The sequence below is a fragment of the Mustela lutreola genome, chromosome 4, assembly GCF_030435805.1.
Source record: "Mustela lutreola isolate mMusLut2 chromosome 4, mMusLut2.pri, whole genome shotgun sequence".
Taxonomy (NCBI): domain Eukaryota; kingdom Metazoa; phylum Chordata; class Mammalia; order Carnivora; family Mustelidae; genus Mustela; species Mustela lutreola.
In genome coordinates this window covers 22,342,723-22,363,818 of record NC_081293.1, presented here as the reverse complement: position 1 = coordinate 22,363,818, position 21,096 = coordinate 22,342,723, and the positions used below count along the sequence as shown (strand labels likewise).

General features: G+C 41.6%; 1 protein-coding gene across 5 annotated transcripts in view; it reads right to left on the bottom strand.

Annotated features, from left to right (window-relative positions):
• SORCS1 (sortilin related VPS10 domain containing receptor 1) overlaps positions 1-21,096 on the bottom strand; it is a 512,629-nt gene that overhangs the window by 135,410 nt on the left and 356,123 nt on the right. For all 5 annotated transcript variants that reach the window (XM_059173260.1, XM_059173256.1, XM_059173258.1 and 2 more), the window contains exon 6: positions 825-889. In XM_059173260.1, the coding sequence (XP_059029243.1) occupies positions 825-889 (65 nt within the window). The remainder of the gene's footprint in view (positions 1-824; positions 890-21,096) is intronic.

The following is a 21,096-nucleotide window of genomic DNA, read 5'->3' as shown; positions in this document are numbered from 1 at the left end:
AAATATATTACTTAAACTTTCTATGCCTTAGTGTCTTCTTCTGTAAAATCAGAAAAACAAGTTGTGCTGGGGATTAATTGTGACAAAATATATAAAGTGATTAGCATCATTCCTGGTAGAGGGTAAGTGCTCAGCGAATGTTAGCTAGTCCAGGAAGCACTATGATTAACTTATGTCCTTTACAGTTGTAGAACAAGGCATGAAAAGTCTAAGTAGCTTTTTCAAATTACTAATTTCTCACAATTAGTGAGTGAACTTTTGAGTCCTTCAGATATAGGGTTGGTCCCGGGACTGCAATTTTTTCAGTATCGTGTCCCCAAATCCACCCTGTCCACACAAAGTGCAGTCCGTCCTGGCAGCCGGCCTCACTGGGCAGCTAAGAACCACGGAAGCACCAGCAAACCCACTCAACCGACGTTTCCCTCTGCCTCTTTATGACAAGAGACGCCCAGGACAGTTCTCTCGTCCTTGTCCTTTCCAAAGGCTTTGTGACTTTCCAGACAAAGCAGTGAGATGTTACCTGGACCACATCTGACAAAATAAGGAAACCAGAAAAACAAATGAAAACAAAACAGCAGCAATAACATAATTATAACTAATAACCAAGAAAACACTTCAGAAATAAGAAATTGGGCCATTTCTCCATTGCCTGGAAAGGGAAACACCTTGGCTGGATGAGAGATGCTGGGAATTGTTAAGGCAATTCTGCATCACCAAGGACGTGGATTATTATTGCTGTGTTTTCCCTAGACACAGACTCGGCTCACGGCAGACTGATAAAACTAGCTTTACTATGAACGTCATGGAGAAGATGAATTACTTACGACCGTCTACAGTCCTGGCCTCGAGATGCACAAGATCTGGTTCCTTATTTGATCCCATCACAGACCTAAAAAAAAAAAAAAAAAAAAAAAAAAGGAGAAATAAGAAAAGGAAGACCAACATTAATGACTTCACATGTGCCTCAGAGAAACTCAGCGGAGCACAGGGACTACTAACGTTCATAGGATTTAACCACCAGAATCCTTGGAATACATCTGCTGTATTTATGTACATAACCTGACAGTAAAATTTCCACTTCAAATAAAAGCTATAATGAACTTTCATTTGATGAAGGCCAGGCTTAACTCTGACAAGGACACTGTGTGTTATTAGCTCCGACCTGCAAATAAGTCCTACACATGACACACGTGTCCTCCTGTGACAATCTCAGTGACAGTATATTAGACTTTCAAGACTTATCAGGCAAATTCCAGGCAGGCTGCTTTCGCTGGGCGACTTGAACAGTGACTTCCATAGCAAACTGACCTAATTAATTTTTTCATTTGAAATTAGCAGAACTATGTCCCACTATCCTACTATGTACTAAGAACAAATCATGTGACCCTCCCTCCTCCCCCAGTGCAGGGCACAGAGGGCCTGTCCTCTGTATGGCTGCACCCGTGGGAGAGGAAAATGCAGATGTGCCTCACTTCACGTATATGTTTGAAACCATATGTGTAAGTAAAATAAAATCAAAAGCAAAAGAAAAGTCTATTTAAAATGCCTTGGAGGTCCCTATTATTTAGTGTAATCTTGAAGTGAGCCTTATTAAGTACAAAATAATTATTCTGTTACCTGAGCTATAATAGATAGTCAAATGTTGAATGAAAGAAGTAAGGAAATGAACGGAGGGAGGGAGTGTATAATGGTCTGTGAGCTCTTTGAAATAAGTAAATTAATCATTGTCCTAAGGGCATTCCCAAGAACTCTTCTTATTTGAACTCCTTTTCTCAGCTCAAAGAGTCTGAAGCATAGCTAGCTTAGTCTCTCTTCATCTTAAGAAGTCTCCTAAAGGCCCTATTATCACTGTCAGTAACTTTTCTCTGATTGATACATGGCCTGAAATTCAGAGTCTATGCTTGAAACACTAAACCCCACTTTCTTCTCTCAGGCAGGAGAAATGTCCTAACAAGGGTTTGGTAATTTTCCCCCAAAGAGACAGGGGACGCACACTGGGACACTCCGCAACCTTGGACTCTGAATGAGGGCAGTCGGTGACATTCTTTTTTTTTTTTTTTTTTTTTTAAGATTTATTTATTTATTTATTTGTTAGAGAGAGAGAGCGAGCGAGCACAGGGAGACAGAATGGCAGGCAGAGGCAGAGGGAGAAGCAGGCTCCCCGCTGAGCAAGGAGCCCGATGTGGGACTCGATCCCAGGGTGCTGGGATCATGACCTGAGCCTAAGGCAGCCGCCTAACCAACTGAGCCACCCATGCGTCCCAGTCGGTGACATTCTGAGCATGAGTTCAGTTGCTGGTCCAGGGAGGGTGGCTCTCCATTTCCCACACTGAAGCCCTGACTGGATCCGTAGGTGACCTCTTCTGACGAGGCCACAGTCAGGAGATTAAGAAAGAAAACAAGCTCCCTAAAAGCCTTCAAACTAGAAATCTCAGCAGCTAACTGGTTCTTTATAAATTATAAATTATATTATTATTATAAATTATAAATTATTTCATAAATTATATGTAGCTACACACTGTTCACCTCCCACTGTGCCTGTTGCCCTGTTTCTTCCTTGAAATGACCAGCACTGAGATTCCCAGAAGGCTGGCATCCCAGAAACACAATGGTAAAACCTAGCATGCTGACCTATCTGCTTGGCTAATGGTGAGTGTCGATGGGAGACAAAATAATTACTCTGCATACAGTTGCCTCTTCCCATGTGCTCATGGCCCCAAATCAATAACAGAAGTTGTCTCTTAAGATCTTTTGTTATTTCTAAAGGCAGGAGCTGTTGTTTCAAGGGATGTTTCTGCTCTTACCAATTCACAAAAAGACACAGGAACAAAACACAGTCCCTTGCTTCTCTAGAGCCTGCTGTGGCTAACCAAGTCCCCTTATATTGCCTAACCACCCCTCCCCGCCCCCGCCCCAGTCTGGAGTAAAACAACTGCAACAACAAAATAAAACTTTAAAGTCAAACCACAATTTTTTCCACAACTTTTATTTGCGGTTAGGCTCGCCCCTTTTCCTAGCAGTCTGGGAGAACCTCTAGATCTGCCGTCACAGATCATAAAGAATTATTGCCGCTTTTATTTTGTGGCACTGGTGAATTCTCAAAAGCTGAAGCCAAACAAAGCTAAATGTCTGCGAAGGTGCTGGTTTTAATGGCCCTGTCGTTGACCAGCCACCTTGCAGAAGCACATCACTGAAGCTGACCACAAAGTATGGTTCTCTAGAGCATTTATACATTTTACTTGTAACTGTGGAGCTGGGTGGTTATATTAAGACCAATGACTGTGCTTTGCTTACTAATGAGGATAATAATGTTAACAGGTGGTTGCCCGTGTTTGGTGGGAGGAGAAAACAGGGAGAGGATTGTAAAGGATACAAACTTTCAGTTATAAGATGAATGAGGTCTGAGGATGTAACGTACGAGGAGAGGAGTATAGTTGATAATGCTGTATTGTAAACTGACATTTGTTAAGAGAGTAGAACTTAAGCATTCTCACAAAAAAGAGAAAGAAGGAAAGAAGATAAAAGGTAAACATGTGAGATGATGGATCTGTTAACTTGGTTGTAGAAATCTTTTCACACTGCATGTTTCTGAAACCATAACAGTGTATACTTTACATATAATTTTATTTGTCAATATTACCTCAATAAGCCTCAAAAACATTAACAAGCAAACCTAGCATAAACATAAAAGTTAATCCAAAAAAATTTCCCTCGATGATCTTCTTTCCAGAGTGAGATCTCAAGGAGGGCTTCAAGTGTCCTTATCCATTATGAGAGTAGCTGACTTCTGGTATTGAACACAAAAGGTTGGACACACTGGTTTTATGCTTCTAGATTATCCTGTATGTATGTATCCCCGTCATGATTCATAATGGTTTGCTCAATCTCTCTGCATAAACGTCTCTTTTACTTCACTGAGCTCCCACAAGGCAGGTGCTGTTTTTTATCACGGAATTCTCTGTGCTTACCAGAGCACGGAGAAGAATGCTTCTTCAGTAAACATAGAGACAACATTTTTACACCAGTCAGTATCTACTATAATATCTGATATATTGGGTTGTTCAATTCTGGGACTCAAAAGGAACCTCTCTGTATTATGAGATGAAAAATTTTGATCCGGGATCCTTTAATTATATAAAAAGGCAATAGGTCATGGGATCTAATATATCTTTAGATTGCCTGTGTGTCTACTTGAGAAAACGAATTCTCTTCTTGTACTAAAATTGCACAGAAGGACAGGGAAGTCTTCATGCCTTAGCATGTACTGGGTATCTGTCTGGAATTCCCACTTACCCTTATCCTACCTCTGAAACTCTTTCATTTGAGTATTTTTTTCCCATTTCATGTGTACAATAATGCAACGATCCCATACATTTTTCCGTATTCATCAGGATAAGAGTACTCTTCACCCTCTGTGTCTCTTTCACTCATCTGACCACCAACCTCCTCTCTGGCAAACAGCAGCGTGTTCTCTGCATTTAAGACTGTTTTTCGTCTCTTTTTTAATTTGTTGATTTTTTGTTTCTTTCTTTCTTTCTTAAATTCTACATGAGTGAAATCGTATTTTCCTTTCTCTGACTGATCTATTTCATTTAGCATTATACACTCTGGATCCAACCACGCTGTTGCAAATGGCAAGATTTCATTTTTTTTTTCCTTTTTATGGCTGAGTAAACTTCCACAGTAGATATGTACCTCAAATTTATCCATTCATCTACCAATGGTCACTTGGGCCGCTTCTATATCTTGGCTATTATAAATAATGCTGCAGTGAATTTTACAACTATTAGAATGGCTAAAATAAAAAACATAAGAAATGTCAAGTGTGGGCAAGGATGTGGAGATACAGGAACCTTGGGCACTGTTTGTGGGAAAGCAGGCTGGTGCAGCCACTATGGAAAACAGACTGAAGTTTTCTCAAAGATTAAAAAGTAGAGGGGTGCTCAGTGGGTTAAAGCCTCTGTCTTCACCTCTGGTCATGATCTCAGGGTCCTGGAATTGAGCACCGCATTGGGCTCTCTGCTCAGCGAGGAGCCTGCTCCCCCACCGCCCCTGCCTGCCTCTCTGCCTACTTGCGATCTCTCTCTGTCAAATAAATCAACAAAACAAAACAAAAAAAACTTAAAAAAAATTAAAAAGTAGAGTTACCATATGGTCCAGCATTCCATTGATGGGTATTTGCCCCAAGAAAGAGAAAACAGTAATTATAAAAGATATATGTACCCCGTGTCTTCTTAACTCTTAGTCTGCGTACCCTTATAAGCTCAGCAGCAGACACATGAAGAAAATAGACTTCCCAGTGAAGATGCCGCTAAGACTAAGTTGTTTACTCCTTCTGAGACTTCTAGAATCATGCGCATACTTATGCATAGCATAATGTAGGCCATGTTTCTATTGGTGACTCACCCCTCTTACTGACCAATATGTTCAAACCTTTCTGTATTTCCATGCCAGGCACCGTGCATGCCAAGTATAGCTACTGAATAAATGTTTACTGAGTGCTTTGGAAAAAGAAGTACACAATCAACATGCAAGATTTACCAGTGTATTGGTATATGTGAAATCTGGTGAGCTACTTAACATCCTCGTGCTTTTATTATTGTTTTAATTGGTAAAATAAGGCTAAAATAAGTTTTCCTAGAATATATATCTTAAAGCATTTAGCAGAGTCCTTGTACATGCAAGGGTTCAGAAATGCGGCTGATTTCTTTATTCTCTTTTTTTCCCCTTTCTTATTTGAAGAGGTGGGTGGGGAATGTAAATACCCATCTAAAAATTAAAGCTGATGTTGATAATAAAAGTATCTTGAGATTTCATGGATACCCCATTGGCTGAACTGATTTATCATTATAACTCAAAAGATTAAAAAAAAGAATCAACAGCCCAGAGATCAACTGTAGGAATAAATAAAATCACATTTTTATTCAGTGAAACATTCCAAGCCCCAATACGTGGTAAGCATAGAGGCTATGGATTCCCTGTCCTTAAGCACTTTAGAGCTAAGGAGGAGTTCTACAGTCCCCCATGTAACGAGAGTGCTCATAGTCAAGGTGCTCCTTGAAGACGTGGGAGGAATGACCTTTCACTGGCAGACAGAAACCTATGGGAGAAGGAAGGCCCAGAAATCCTTTAGAGTAAATAATCTCAATCTTCAGGGATATGAAATAATGTGATCAATGGACAGAAGAGGTGGAAGAATATTCTATTTAGAGATAAATAGCAAATCAAAGAAAGGATGACCCAGATGGGCGTCTACTAGCAAGTCAGTAGATCTCATGTTTTCAGAGTAGAGCAGTAGAAAATAAAATCAAAAGTTAGGCAGGGGTCCAATCGTGAAGCACTCTGTGCATCATGCTAAGGTTTTTTATTTGATCCTAAAAGCCATGAAATGCTACTGAAGTAAGTGAAGTGAACATAGCTATCAAAGCTAAAAAGAAGAACTTCTGTCCCCACCTACGCGTGGGCCTCCCTGTGCACGGAAAGGAGAAGGTGAAGTCCCTCAGGCCAGGCTAGATCCAGCTCTGTAGTTGAAAACAAGACCAGGCCAGCCTCACCAACCTTGCTTCCAGCATCTTAAGTTGGTGTTCACATGTGGCAGCCAATTATGAATAAAATCTGAGGATTACTGGAGTTAAGAACACAAACAAAACACACCCTGGTATCAGGCACCATGATGTTCAAGGTGCAGCATCAGCCTTTTGAAATGCAATCACCAAATGCAGCCTTTGGAGACATTTTCTGCAGAGAAACTCAGAAATGTCACCAGTTTATCATTCCCCTGGCATTTTGTCCGAGTTTATACCAGTTTAATATAGTGCTCACTAAATGCTCCAGAGCCACAAAATGTCCTCATATAGAAAACCGCAGAGCAAGTATTAAAAAATAAATACCGTGACGGGTTAGTACCTATTTATTCAGATTTAGAACTGCAATTAATGGCGTATGGAGGAAGGAACAGGGATCTGCAGAGTAACAGGCTGGTGAGTTGGAGACACTGGTCTTCTTTTGGTTTTAGAAGGAGCATCAGGTTCCCGCAGCCTCTCTCTATGAACAAAGCCCCAAGAAGCAAGTGGTTCTATGCGCTGGAGAGAGAAGCAGCAAAAGCTGGCCGGTATTAGCGGCTGGCTCCCTTGATTTCCTCTTCTGGAGCCAAGGGTTTCCCCTTTCCCTGGCCTCACAGTCAGACAGTCAAGACACAGGTCATCAGGAGAGTCCTGCCTAATGCAATGACTTTCATTCTAGAACAAAGCAGCTTATCCTAAGGTCTCATCTCCTGTCCACGTCGGGAGAATGGGCTAGAAAAAAATTAAAAAGCTGCTTCAAGGTGTCATTTTAGCCTCTCTCTTAGTCCTAAGAAACATGCTTGCTTGATTTCTTCTGTCTCCACACTGTCACACTGGTTTCCCAGAACCAATAAATACACAAAACAAAACAAAAAAACCACAAACAAACAAAAAGATGCTTTTTATGCTTAAATGCATAAATGGCTGCTGAGAATCACCATGGCCAACATCTTCAGGCCCATCAAATTCTACCTTTTGCCATCCTTACTCCCCCCAAAGCCAAAAGCCCAATTGTTGAATGAGGTGTTGTCTGCAACAAAGTGTACATGAGTACGCACGGGTGTGCATGCGTGCGTGCGTGCATGTTTACAGGAGCAAAGTTAGGAATTGGGTATCTGACTCAGAATGAAGAAATGAACACGAGGCGCCTGGGTGGCTCAGTCGGCTAAACAGCTGCCTTCGGCTCAGGTCAGGATCCCAGGATCCTCTGCTCAGGGGGGAGCCTGCTTTTCCCTCTCCCTCCGCCCCTCCCCCAACTCATGCTCTCTCTCTCACTCGCTCTCTCTCACTCTATCTCAAGTAAATAAATAAAATCTTAAAAAAAAAAAAATGAAGGAATACAGAAAGCTCAGGAAGGTAGTAAAGAGATGAGGATGTTTGTTGAACAAAGTCCATGGTAGAAAATAAAGCTGAAAGTTGCAAGAGCCAGACTGAGCAACAGGTAACATGTTTCCTCAGACATCACAAAGACCAGCTCCAAGGTGGTCAGACAAGCCCTTGGGCTACAAGGCTCTCCCTCCCCGCACTTCTTCTTCTTCTTCTTTTTTTTTTTTTTTTTAAGATTTTATTTATTTATTTGACAGAGATCACAAGTAGTCAGAGAGGCAGGCAGAGAGAGAGGAGGAAGCAGGCTCCCTGCTGAGCAGAGAGCCCGATGTGGGGCTCGATCCCAGAACCCTCAGATCATGACCAGAGATGAAGGCAGAGGCTTAACCCACTGAGCCACCCAGGTGCCCCAACGGCTTTACTTCTAAAACCACCAATTCATTTCCCATTTTCTTCTTATTTCCCCACGGGCTGGGCCCCTTTCCTTGCCATCGGGATTTAGAGGACCCAGGGAAGATGACCAGATCGCCAGCCCGGTCCTCAGACAAAAATCACTGTGCCAATGAGATACAGAGAAATATATTTAAAATGATCAAACAGTTTGGGACTGAGGTAAAGGAGTAGCTCAAAATATATTTCTTAATACAGCTTCTTTTTCTCTCTTTAAACTGTAGTGCTATCGTACTCTATGCATTTTTAGCAACTTGTTAGTTTACTCTAATTCATCTTGGAGGCTGTTCCATGCCAGAATATAAAACTAATGGGATAGATCTCTAGCCACTATACTGCAATTTATTAAATGAAAATACCCAATTTGTCTACCTATTATCCATTGATTGATCCAAAGCAAAAATGTATCAGAAATGAAAAAAAAATTCATAATTCAAATTCAAAAATTCATAATTCATAATAAAAAAACAAAATTCATAATAGCAGCCATCTCTGAGAGGTTTTTGAATTGGGGGTGACAAAGAGACCACCGTCCTTATCAATAATTTAAAAATTTTTGCAATGTATTCACGCATTACCCTTATAATTAATATTAGTAAATTTGTACTATTATGAACAAGAAGAACGTTTCTTCAGTGTGGAAAACAGTCTATGAGTAGACATATAGTTAATGTGCACAAGTCACAAAGGGGTCGAGGGGAGGAATGAGCGAAGTTAGTATGGAGAGAAGACGTGGACTATTCTCAAACGTCAGACTACTTGCAACTCTGCCATCAACTCACCACAAGGGCTCGGAAAGCTCATGCTGTGGAGGAGTTGCGGCAGGGGGAAACAATGCAAGGGACATCAGCAGGTGTGAGCTTGTGTCGGTCGTGAATTCAGAGCCAGAGGAGGAAGGTGTGGACCAACATTTGGCTTGGGGCTCAGGGGCCGCGGTTAGAGAAGACAAGGAGAGGACAGAACCCCACCATTTGCCCCTTTCTTTCCCTTCCTGTTAAGCACAAAGAGCTTCAGACTAGAGGGTAGTATGTAGAAGGACTGAAATCTGAGAATTTTGCTGCTGGAGACAATCTGGCCTAGAGAAATAACATTCTATAAGAGAATTCCCAAAACAGCAATCTCCAAAGTTTTGGGCTGAACATATCAAGCACGGAAAACAAAAATGAGCACATGCCAATATAGGAAGACTGTCGGGTCTAGGCTGAGGAAAGGTACTAGGGTGCTTACGCTTTAACTTTAGAAAATATACACAAAATAGAAAGTAAAATAGTAAAAAACCCCAGGAATTATAGGATCTTCTCCCTACATCTCAAAGAATCATCTTGCACACTCCGGGGTGCTGCTGTGGGTCCCTCACCGTGGACTAGACTGTGGATTCCTGGGTTATCTTTAATCTTTAGCACCCAGAAGAGCAGATGGCTGATCCTCAGTTAAGGTTTTTTTTTTTAATATTTTATTTATTTATTTGACAGAAAGAGATCACAAGTAGGCAGAGAGGCAGGCAGAGAGAGAGGGGGAAGCAAGCTCCCTGCTGAGCAGAGAGCCCCATGCGGGGCTTGATCCCAGGACCCTGAGATCATGACCTGAGCCGAAGGCAGAGGCTTAACCCACTGAGCCACCCAGGCACCCCTCAATTAAGTTTTTTTAATGAATGAGTGAATAAATTCAACAAATATTTATTAAACACCGACAATATGCCAGAGGCAATTCTAGGTGCTGAGGGGTTAGGAGTGATTTAAACAGGATAATCCCTGCACCTCATAGAGCTTCCATTTCCAGACAGAAGACAGGGAAGGTATAAATAAAATGTAAATACGTATCAGGTGGTGATAACAACTTTTACTAAAACTTGTGTGAGAAAAAACACATATATACACAAACTATAAGAAGCTTTAACCATGTCAAAAACACTACTGTCTTATGGCGTTAATCAAAGGCTGGTGTCCATCTGTTAAGTGTGGAATTGATATCATATCGGGCTCACAAAGCTGTGACCTTGTTGGCATCCTGCTCATCAACTGTCAACAACTCGGATAAGAACACCTATTGTGTGCTCACAAAAGTCACACCCAACACAAACTGAGGAAACATAATGACAAGATAACAAAGGTGGTGGCAGCTCTGAAAGCAAGTCACTTGCCTCAGGACCTACAGCTCATTAATGATATGATCAGAAGAGAATTTAGGCTAATTTTTCTACAGCTCCGTGTATCCTCTGTGAAAAGGATATTAATAATAAGACTTAATGAAAACATGGTCGTGGAGAGCCAAAGAAAGAGTAGGTGTGGCATCACTGCTGTCAGCAGCATGAATTAAGGGGTCCTTCAGAGATGGAAAGTCTGTTAGAGATAACTAGTCTGAATACCACATGTCACAATTAAGGAAGTTACAATTTGCTTCAAGAGAGGAAATACCTTATCCAAGGTCACGCCACTCAGAGAGCATCAAGGCTGGAACTACTAACCCAGGTTCTTGACTCACTCCACTGATCCTTCTCAAGAAAAAAAATTCATTTTCTTTTTCTTCTTTAGTGTCTTATATCAAAAAGGTCAAGAGAAATGATGGCAAAACTTCAGACAGTTTGACATCCTAGAAGGGTCATGTGTTTCTCTGGCTTAAATGTTCGTGTATCCCCAAAATTCATACGCTGAAGCCTAATTTCTAAGAAGATAGGATTAGGAGGTGAGGTCCCAGGGAGGTGATGAGTGCCCATGTAAAAGAGGCCAGAGAAGGCCCCCTTGCTCATGATAGCATGTGAGAACATAGCAAGAAAGGAACCAACCATCTGCAACCCAGAAGAGGGACTTCATCGTCCCCCACCACACTGGCACCTTGATCTCAGACTTCAGGCCCCCCAAACTGTGAGAAAGATACTTCTGTTGTTTATATAAGCCATCCAGTCTGTGGTATTTTGTTATAGCAAAACAGGGGCATGGGCGGACCAACAGAGACACGTGCGGTGGCACTAGGGTAGCATGGGCCTAGGCATATTTGAGACAGTGCTATGTCTTGAGAGCCTGGAAATAGCCTGGAATCAAGTTTAGTTTAGATCCTCAAATATCAGCCCCTCTAAGTGTGAAGGTGATTTCTCTGAAGTGACTTGAAAAATGACTCATACATGTTGACCCTTGTGAGAAACCCAGTGTTAGTCTCCACACTGGACTGCCAGGTCCCTGGTCCTCACCTAAAGCTGGCTTGACCGTTCTCGTATAGCTCTGCTCTGCTTTTTGAACCTGTTATGAAACAATGACATTCTCTTGCTTTGTTGCTGGGTATCGATACTGTGGAAAAAAACACCGCAAAAGGCCACAACTTACATGCCCCTCAATGGAGACGGGAAAGTGACCCAGTCAGTAAAGCTTGGAAAGGAGCAAGGACAGAATTTGGAGAGATAAGGAAGCAATCAGATTCACCCTCACAGCAGGGGCACAAAGTCCTGGGGTGTCAAACGGCAGTTACTCTCCTCAGTACTTCGCTCATTCCCAAAGAATCTCTGGAGTGCTGAGTACACGGGGTCAACGGAGTTTGTGAAAATACTCTGAAGGTCATGCCAGGGGGCCTTTGAACTGTACTAACCGCTGGGCTAAGGAAACTCATGTAATGATAGAACATGTAAAACATACCTTCTATTTTTTTTTTTTCCCCTAAATTAATACTCGGGTATAGATGCAAATTCTAAAGTTCTTGTCGAAAACGTCTTAGGTTGACAGAAGGAGAAGAGGGGGAGACAGGGAGGAGGCGTGAGAAGGAGGGGAAGGTGCGGGGAGACGGGAGAGGCCATGAAAGGAGATGAGGAACAGCAGACAAAGAAGAGAGAAAGAGGGGGTAGAGGAAAGAATGGGGATAGGAGGAGGAGGGCTGGGAGCGGGTGGAAGAGAGACGCCCTTCCAGGGGGCTGGGCTGCAGGTCCCGGTCCTGCTCATCTCCTACCACCACCCGCCCTGAACTCCAGATTCTGCCAGTGGGGACATAGGCTTGACTGCTCTGCTATTCTCATAATTGGCATAATTATTAAAAGAACCCTTCTTTTCGAAATCTAACGATAAAAATATTACGGGCTCAACTGAAACACAACGGGAAGTGGACCAAAGTAACAAAGGAAAACAAAACATTCACACAGTCCTTCCATCTGGAAACAATCCCCTTTAACGTTTGGTCATTGATCCTTCAGAGTACTTTTTCAAGTTCTGTAGGCCTTCCTTTTTTTTAAAAAAACAGCTTTCACATCACACCTTTAACACAGCATAGCATAGCCTGCTGTAGTGTTGGAATGCACTACTTTGCCGGCTGCACAACATTCTGTAACTTACTTAACTGCTAGGCTGGCCACAGACTATTGGTAGTGTCTACACACAATACTGCACGGATTATCTTTGTAGGTAAATATTTGCATGTTTCTCTTAATCTTTCAGTTTTTCAATAGGGAGGATTATTAAAAGAGGGAATTTCATTAACACAAAGAAAATGAGCATTTGTTTAAGACTCCTGATACCCTGTCCAACTGTCCTGCAGAAAGTTCATATAAATTATGCTAAGAGGAGCATTTGAGTGTCCATTTCCCAAGCCCTCACCAGGGCTAAGTATTATCTTCTCAAAAAAACTATCCTTTAGATAGATTAATAAATGGCATAGTCTTTTCAATTTTTATATCCTTTTCATTTTAATTTATTTCCTATTTATGAGATTCAACATTTTCTTTTCTTGTGTCAACTGCCGGTTCATGTTCATGAGACTTCTATCGGCCAAGATGTTTTTATTCAAATTTTCATTTATAAGAAGGGTTAAACTGTTGAGGGCATTTACCCACTCCTTGTGTGGTCTTTTTCAGATATTTTTTAATTGGTTCATTTGGAACCTGAATTGTTTGTTTTGGTAATTACTGATTTTATTTTTTTTAAGTGATCTCTACACCCAACCTGCGGCTCAAACTCACAACCCTGAGATGAAGAGTCACGTGCTCTACCAACTGAGCCAGCTAGGCACCCCTGTCTTGGGAATTAAACTCACTGTTGAACAAAAAAGCTAAGTACCCTTTCACAGAGGTTTGTTTTTTGGCGGGGAATAGCAAACCTTGCTTTTTTCTTAGGTGAGGACAAAGAAGATGGGGGAAAGGGAGGAATAAGGTGAGTGTGTGTGTGTGTGTGTGTGTGTGTAATGATGAGTACCTCCAAGTCACCCTTCTTATGGTAAAGGTGGTAGGAGATACCCAACAAAACAAACTGGGGGGAGCCTAGAAGTGTGGGGTCAGGGTGGGGGGGAATTCTCTTCTTTAGGACCAATAAAGAGAATGTGTCACTTAGAAAATCCATTTCCTTCTGAAATCTTCATCTCAGGTCAGACCCTAAAACATTCCTTTAACAATAATTTTCCTAGGCACACAGATCTTGCCCTTAAATAGCAGGTGGTACCTTCATGGTGTACTAGCATCTGATAGGGACTGTGTGCCCTCGAGGTTCGAGTGAGGGCACAGAGGTACCTGAGGTGAAGAAGAGACAACAGATACAATCCAGAGTTGGACTTACCAACTTTTCTGGTCACCTTGCTGGCTGACCAACTAACCGATGGAATAAGTGAATAACTGGTAGAGATGGGGCAGTTATTCCTCATAAAATTCCAATTAATATACATACAAGAAATCACCAAAATAGAAAATTTCCATCAGGACACCACAGAAGTCACTGCTGCAGGGCAAGATCCACGGATGAATGCGGAAATTAGTGGACAAAATGCATAGCTTCAAAGTACCTCTCCCCAGATATTTATTAGATGTTCACATAATTTCTGATACTCTTCCTGACGGGAGGTGGAGCTCAATTCTCTTTCCCTTGAGTATGCACTGGACTTAGTAACTTGCTTTTAACCAAGAGAGAATGCAACAGAAAAAACAGGAACTCTGCAGTGGAGAAACCTCCTAGACCCTACCTTCGTCAAGTGATCAAGGTTACCATCAGTGGTAGTAAGACATAATGATATCGTATACTGTTTGATATGCTGTCATGAGAAGGGCACATCATTTCTGTGACATTCTTCCCCACAATCTATATAACCATGTAATCATGAGAAAATATCAGTCTAAGTCAATTTTCAGGACATTCTAAAGAGATCTGACTAGTACACTTCAAACCTGTCCAGGTCATCAAAGACAAGGAACAATGGAGGACCAAAGAGACTAAAAGATGCGACAAATAAGTGTCATGTGGGATTCTGGATTGGATCCTAGATCAGAAAAAAAGGGGGCATTAGTAGAAAACCCGGGGGGATCCAAATAAAATCTCTAGTTTAGTTGACAGCTTTTTACCAATATTATTTTCTTAGTTGTAAGTACTGCTCCACAGTTATAAAACATGTTAACTTAGGAGAAGCTGACTGAAGATCATATGGGAATTCTCTGTCCTTTCTTTACAATTCTTCTTTCATTGTAAATACTTTGAAATAAAATGTTAGAAAGGAAAAAAAAAAAAAAAAAACTATACCCAAATCTCCTAAGGATATACTCAAGTATAGCAAAGCTACTATAAATAGGAAAGTGATCTGCTCTTTCTGTTTTTTCTTTTCTTTTCTTTTTTTTTTTTTTTTTAAGATTTTATTTATTTATTTGACAGACAGAGATCACAAGCAGGCAGAGAGGCAGGCAGAGAGAGAGAGGGACGTGGGCTTCCCGCTGAGCAGAGAGCCCGATGCGGGGCTGGATCCCGGGGCTCAATCCCAGGACTCTGGGATCATGACCTGAGCCAAAGGCAGAGGCTTTAACCCATGGAGCCACCCAGGCGCCCCCTTTCTGTTCTTTCTAAATTATTGTCACTCCATGGAATGGATGGGTCGTGGCATTTTATCACATAAAGCAGGTAAACTACTGTAGCATTTCAGGTACTCTAAGTTTATGACTGACAGATTTTAATCATCACAAAAAAGAAAGTTATCCTATTTTTAAAATGGTAAGATTGGAAAAAAATGGTTCTTATTATTGAGATGTTCTTACTCTTTATTTGTTTACAAGTAGAAAGCAGTGTGGATAGCCAAGGTTTTTATTAATTCTAAGGCTGCCCTGGTTACCAGGAGAAGAGCCTGATTGCAGCTGACAACACAAATACGTTGGCCTAGGCATGGTGAAGTGTGAGGGTGAATGGGAAGCGGTGGCCAATGTGGCTATATAGGCTGTGTCTGCTTTGGGTTCCTCTCTTAGGCACCTTGCCTTCCTTGGTTACTGAATTACTCAGGAAGGCTAACTACTCATAGAAGGAATATTCTAGAAGAGCTAGTTTGTTCCCTGGGTTAGTGACACAGAAGCTATTCCAGGCACATAAATATTCTAACAAGTTTCTCCTTGTCACAGTAGAGTCACAAAATTGCTCTGTTCAGCACATGATGATGGCTTTGTAATTCAATTATTGGTAGAATTTGTCTTCTGGCATTTATCTGCCTTAAACTTCGGGTGTTCATGGAAAACCCTGTGCCATAAATTTCATAAATGCTGCAGCAGGTTCTGTCCTCCACCTCAGGGCACATCTTGCCATGCCTGTGAAAACCTTGACAGCTTTCTCTAAATTATGGAATTGCTTTGTTTAGAGATGTTGATGTTTTAAGTGCCAGAGCCAAACAATAAAAAACAGTGGGACAGGTCCATTTCCTCTGGTTATTCTCTTCGGAGGAAGAGAGATTCTGACAAAGTTCCTTTCTAACCCAAAGGACTGTTTTCAGCCATTTATCTTAAAATTATGTAGAAGGGATTCCTGCAACTCATAGGAGGTCACATGGGATAGCATCAAAATTCTCTAACATCCTGATAAAATTCTTAACACATTCACAGACACATTGGGGCTGGCTGGGCGTCTACATGGATTCACTAGTCTAAGAGTTGGTTTTAGGATCTTCCTCTGCCTCCTCTGCCTCTCCTTCCTACTTAGGCAAATGAGCTGATTTCTGCATCCTTCTACCATTCTGTTTAGAACTTTCCATCCCATATCTTATCAGTTACCTACTAAGACAACCTTACCTAATTTTTGATCTGAAAAGAAGTATCTATGGTTACCTCATCCCCATATTCGTTTTCCAATTTTCATGTATTCAATAAATATTTATTGAGCACCTATTTTGTCAATTCAAAAATGCTCACTTTTTTTCCCCATTTTAACATTTCTTAAATCAGTATCTTACAATCATCGAAATGATAAAGTTTATCAATTTTTTTGACAATACAGAAAGCAAAGGTGTATCTTCATTTGATGGGACTTCAGAGCTGATGGTGTAGGGTGTGTGTCAGGCAGTGTTCCAAGTACTTCCCTGTACCAACTCGTCCATCAATTTCTTCTCATCTTTGTCCTATCCACAGACTAGTCCCTTTCCTTAGAAGCCATTTCCCCAGAAGATACCTCATCATAATTTAATATGAATATATATTTGTATGTCTATCTTCTTTTTCCTTCTCCTCCTCCTACTTCTCCATGTTTTAACATGAGATGTGCTAACAGTGGCTGACCTTACATCTCACTGTTTTGGATTACAGAATATAAAAAGAGGAAGCATGACTCAGCTAGGAAAGGAACATCACCCAACAACCATGTGACATATGCAAATCTTTCTCATCTTTTGGGGAGGCATTTATCATGCTTGAAACTGTATGAGGGACAATCCCACCCTTGTAGGTTGAAGCATAACTGTGTTTTTGTTTTTCTTTGCAGATCATATATGGTTTTACAAGAGGTATTAGGTAGCAAGTTTTTAGACTGCAATGACTTTGTCCTGGATCGCCTTGGCCAACCTACAGCTATCTTTCCCAGAGTGTCCAGATAGTTTCAGACTAGAACTGACCAAAAGGAAATACACATGAGATCTGGAAGACAGGAAGGCAGCAGCAGTCAGTTCATTCTGAAGGCTGTTTCGGTTCAAGGTGCAGGGAGGCAGTGACAAAATCCAGGTCTGACCTCTCTTGCCTTCCTGCCAGCTACTCTTCCACGTTGCCAGCCCTGTGCCTTCAGGCCACAGGCCAGATGTATGGCTACAAACTCCCAGAGGGATATCTCAACTGCAGTCCCCCCTCAGCAGCTCCAAACCCCGCAAAGGCAGGGACTGTGTTTCTAGTAGGTTCACAGCCAGGAGTTACAGCTCAAAATTACTCACTCAATTGATATAAATTAAATGAACTAAGTAACAAGGGCTTTTAGGTAATTAAGAAACTATAAAACTAAATGCTAAGCTGATTTATCCTCTGTTCCTGATTCTGGGGCAGCAGAAAAGCAAAATACATGTTTGCATTAAAAACCTATTAAGGGGTGCCTGGGTGGCTCAATGAGCTAAGCGTCCAACTCTTGATTTCGGCTCAGGCTATGAGCTCAGGATCCCTGGATCAAGCTCTGTGTCGGGCTCCACACTAAGCATGAAGCCTGCTTGAGATTCTCTTTCCCTCTGCCCCTCCCCCTGCTTACATGCACTCTCTCTTAAAAAAAGAAAAAAATCCTATTGAAAATATAAATTGTGTAACTGGATATCAAAATGAGATTGTCACATTCCTGAAACGAATGCCCTATTCTTCCTTCTTCCTCTTTTATTTTATTTATTTTTTTTTTAATTTTTTAATTTTTTTTTTTTTAAAGATTTTATTTATTTATTTGACAGAGAGAAATCACAAGTAGATGGAGAGGCAGGCAGAGAGAGAGAGAAGCAGGCTCCCTGTTGAGCAGAGAGCCCGATGCGGGACTCGATCCCAGGACCCTGAGATCATGACCTGAGCCGAAGGCAGCGGCTTAACCCACTGAGCCACCCAGGCACCCCTTCTTCCTCTTTTAAATGACAGTTAATATTCACTCATTGTATTATATGGGTCTGGAGTTTAACCTGAGTTCCCCTTTTAATCCTGACAAGTCGATAAGGAGGACTGTACAATGATGCCTGATACACAGATGAAGACTGTAAGACTTAAAGAAGCTAATTAAATAGCTCATTGTCACACCCCTTGAAAATAGGAGTCTAACAAAGTCCTTCTGACTCCAGAGTGCTCCCTCTTGAACACTAAACACCATCTCTTCTTGGGTCGAAGCAACACAGAAAGGTGATGTATGACTGAATGAGCAAGAGAAACCACACATCCAGACGCTGTAGAAACCCACAGGTTCTTGAACTTGAAGGCTAAGTGAGGTCTGATCACTAGGGCAGAAGTCAATTTCTTTTAATATTATTCTAAATTAGAAGGCGTAATGACGAGGATTTTCCCTGTCTCTTTTGCGTTCCTTTGCCGCCATCCCCTGCACTCTGCTACCACAGTAGTCGTTAGCGGGGATCTAGAGAAGTGACGGAGTCCCAGCTGCTCGTAGACAGAGGGGCTGCAGCCCAGGGAGACAGGAAATCATCAAGATAAGGAGGACAGAGATCAATGGTGGCCACTTAGTGAATGAAGGCAATGAGAAAAGTGATGGGCTCATGCGCGTTAGCAGGGCGGAATGAACTTAATTTGTAGGGAAAACTTGCTAATCACAGGGAGAGATCACAACGTGGAGGAAAAGTACAAGACGATTAGAAAACCGCATTCACGTGGAGATCATTAATGGGGGAAAAAAGGATAAAGCATCAGGCCTCTCAAAGCTAATGAAAATTCTCTTATCGAGCACTCACAGCCCAGGTACCAGAAATGCCCCCATGCAGCTCTTGGGATGTGATCCTAGGAATGACTTCCTGCCACCTCTCCGCACTCCTTACCCAAACCGCAGACGTGGTTCAGCTCACAAGATAGGGGGTTAGGAACCAGAAAAGACTGGGAGGCTGAGGTAGCATTTTAAGAGAAGAAACAATCAAGGCAATACTCCAAAGAAGGGGGAGGGTCAGAGGCTCTTCTCCTGAACCCCATATTCTGAGTTGTGTAAGGGACCCGTCAGTTTAGGCAGTTTGGGTGGCAGTCACTTTGTCTCTCCTTACACAGATTTCACAGGACAGCCTGTGGGCTTCCCAAACAGCCTATAGAATAGCATAGTGTTTTTTACTGTTGTAGAATTCTTCCCCCTTGAACTGTACTTATGTGGCTTAGGAGTCTAGCCTTTTCATGCTGGAAAGAAAGACAGGTCATCTGTTAATGGCTCCCCGATTTAACAAATGAAGCCCATTCAAGATGTATGTCAATCTGGATGTTTCTTTGGGTTTATGTGTGTGCATACACATGTGCATTCGAAGGATTTCAGTACTCTGTGTGTGTGTATGTGTGCGCGTGCATACACCAAGTCTCTACTGCTCCACTTACTGTCATACGTACGATAGAAACATGTTAAAGACAGGTCCTTAAGGAACTCTCTATTAGCAGGAGAGGAAATGAGGAAATAAAAAGATGGATGTGCAGAACATACTAAGTGCTAAGTTACTTAATAATGATTATGATAATATGTCAATTTTTAATTCTCGCACTGAGCCTCAGAAGAAGGAAACTGAAGCTCAGGCAAGTGAAGCAGTTTCTCAGAACTGCTGGGTTAGTGACGAGCGAGGCTGGGGTCTGAAGCTGGACGGCGCCCATAAGCCTGCGCTACTAACACCCATCCCATACACAGACCCGCAGTCCAGCACATGTTAGGACACGCTGCATTTTATTTGTGACATAAGCACATTTCCATGCAAAGAAAGAGATTCTTCTTGCCTAGAAAAACAAGAAGCATGAATCGAAGAAGTCTCCAAGGGTAAAGGTGGGAATCCGTACAAGGCCATAAACACCCACTGCTGTGGTCCTAATGATGACAAGGATCCTCATCCATTATCTTTGTAGTCAAAGACCAAAACTGTCCTAACACATAGTAAGTGCTAAAATTTAATCTCTGCTAAACCAAATCAAACCAAACCAACCAAACAAACAAACAAAAAGAACCACCACCATCACCACCAACAACAAAACACAAAAAACAAAAAAGCAAACAAACAAACAAAAAAATTAGAACAGCTTATTCCCAGGTAGGGGTATCTATAAAACCACAGAGATAAGAGGTATAGACTGGTCTATAGACTAATCATTGCTTAGAATTATTTACCTGGCCTTAAAAATATATATATATTTACCTGCCTTTTGGGGGAATTTAGCCCAAAGATTTCAGAGTATGGAGTAGGGGAGGTTTTAAAAAAAAAAAAAAAAAAAAGGCATTCAAATACAGGTTGGCAAGAATTTAGTTATGCTCTTATTCTTTTTTGATTTATGTTGTAAGGAACGGAGAACAAGGCAAATGCTTGATCAGGGAAATGTTTGCAAGATTCCTTAGGGAGTAGTACGATATGAGGAGAAGAGGGCTTTTTCACTGTCCCTAATAAGCCGGGGTAATGCTAAGGAGAACAGAAGAGGAAGTGGGCAGGTGTAACTTCATGGAGATAGAAATGATGGGGGTTGGAAACACAACCTTTAAGAGAACAGAGTTGAATACGGCTCAAGTGTTAAGGGTGAGACCCAGGATGTACAGAAATACAAAAGCCTATAAAGAAAAATCTGATTCTGATGAGTTGAGATGTTCCACTCCCAGCTCAGCATACATTGAAAAGCTAGTGATGGTGTTTGTTAAGAGGTTCCTTGCAAACAAAGACCTGCTTCAGAGCTTTGGGTGAAGGATGAAGCAAGTTATCTTCCAAACACAGCCACACTCCCTTTCTACCACAGGACAGCTCATTTTCTAGTTATTTTGATAGCATAGAGTTTTACATTTTTATTTGACTTCACTACATTTATTCTATTTATTTTTATATATCATTAGACTCCAGCCTTCTTCCACTTTGCAGGACATGGGGAAGGAAAAGTGCAGAGGAT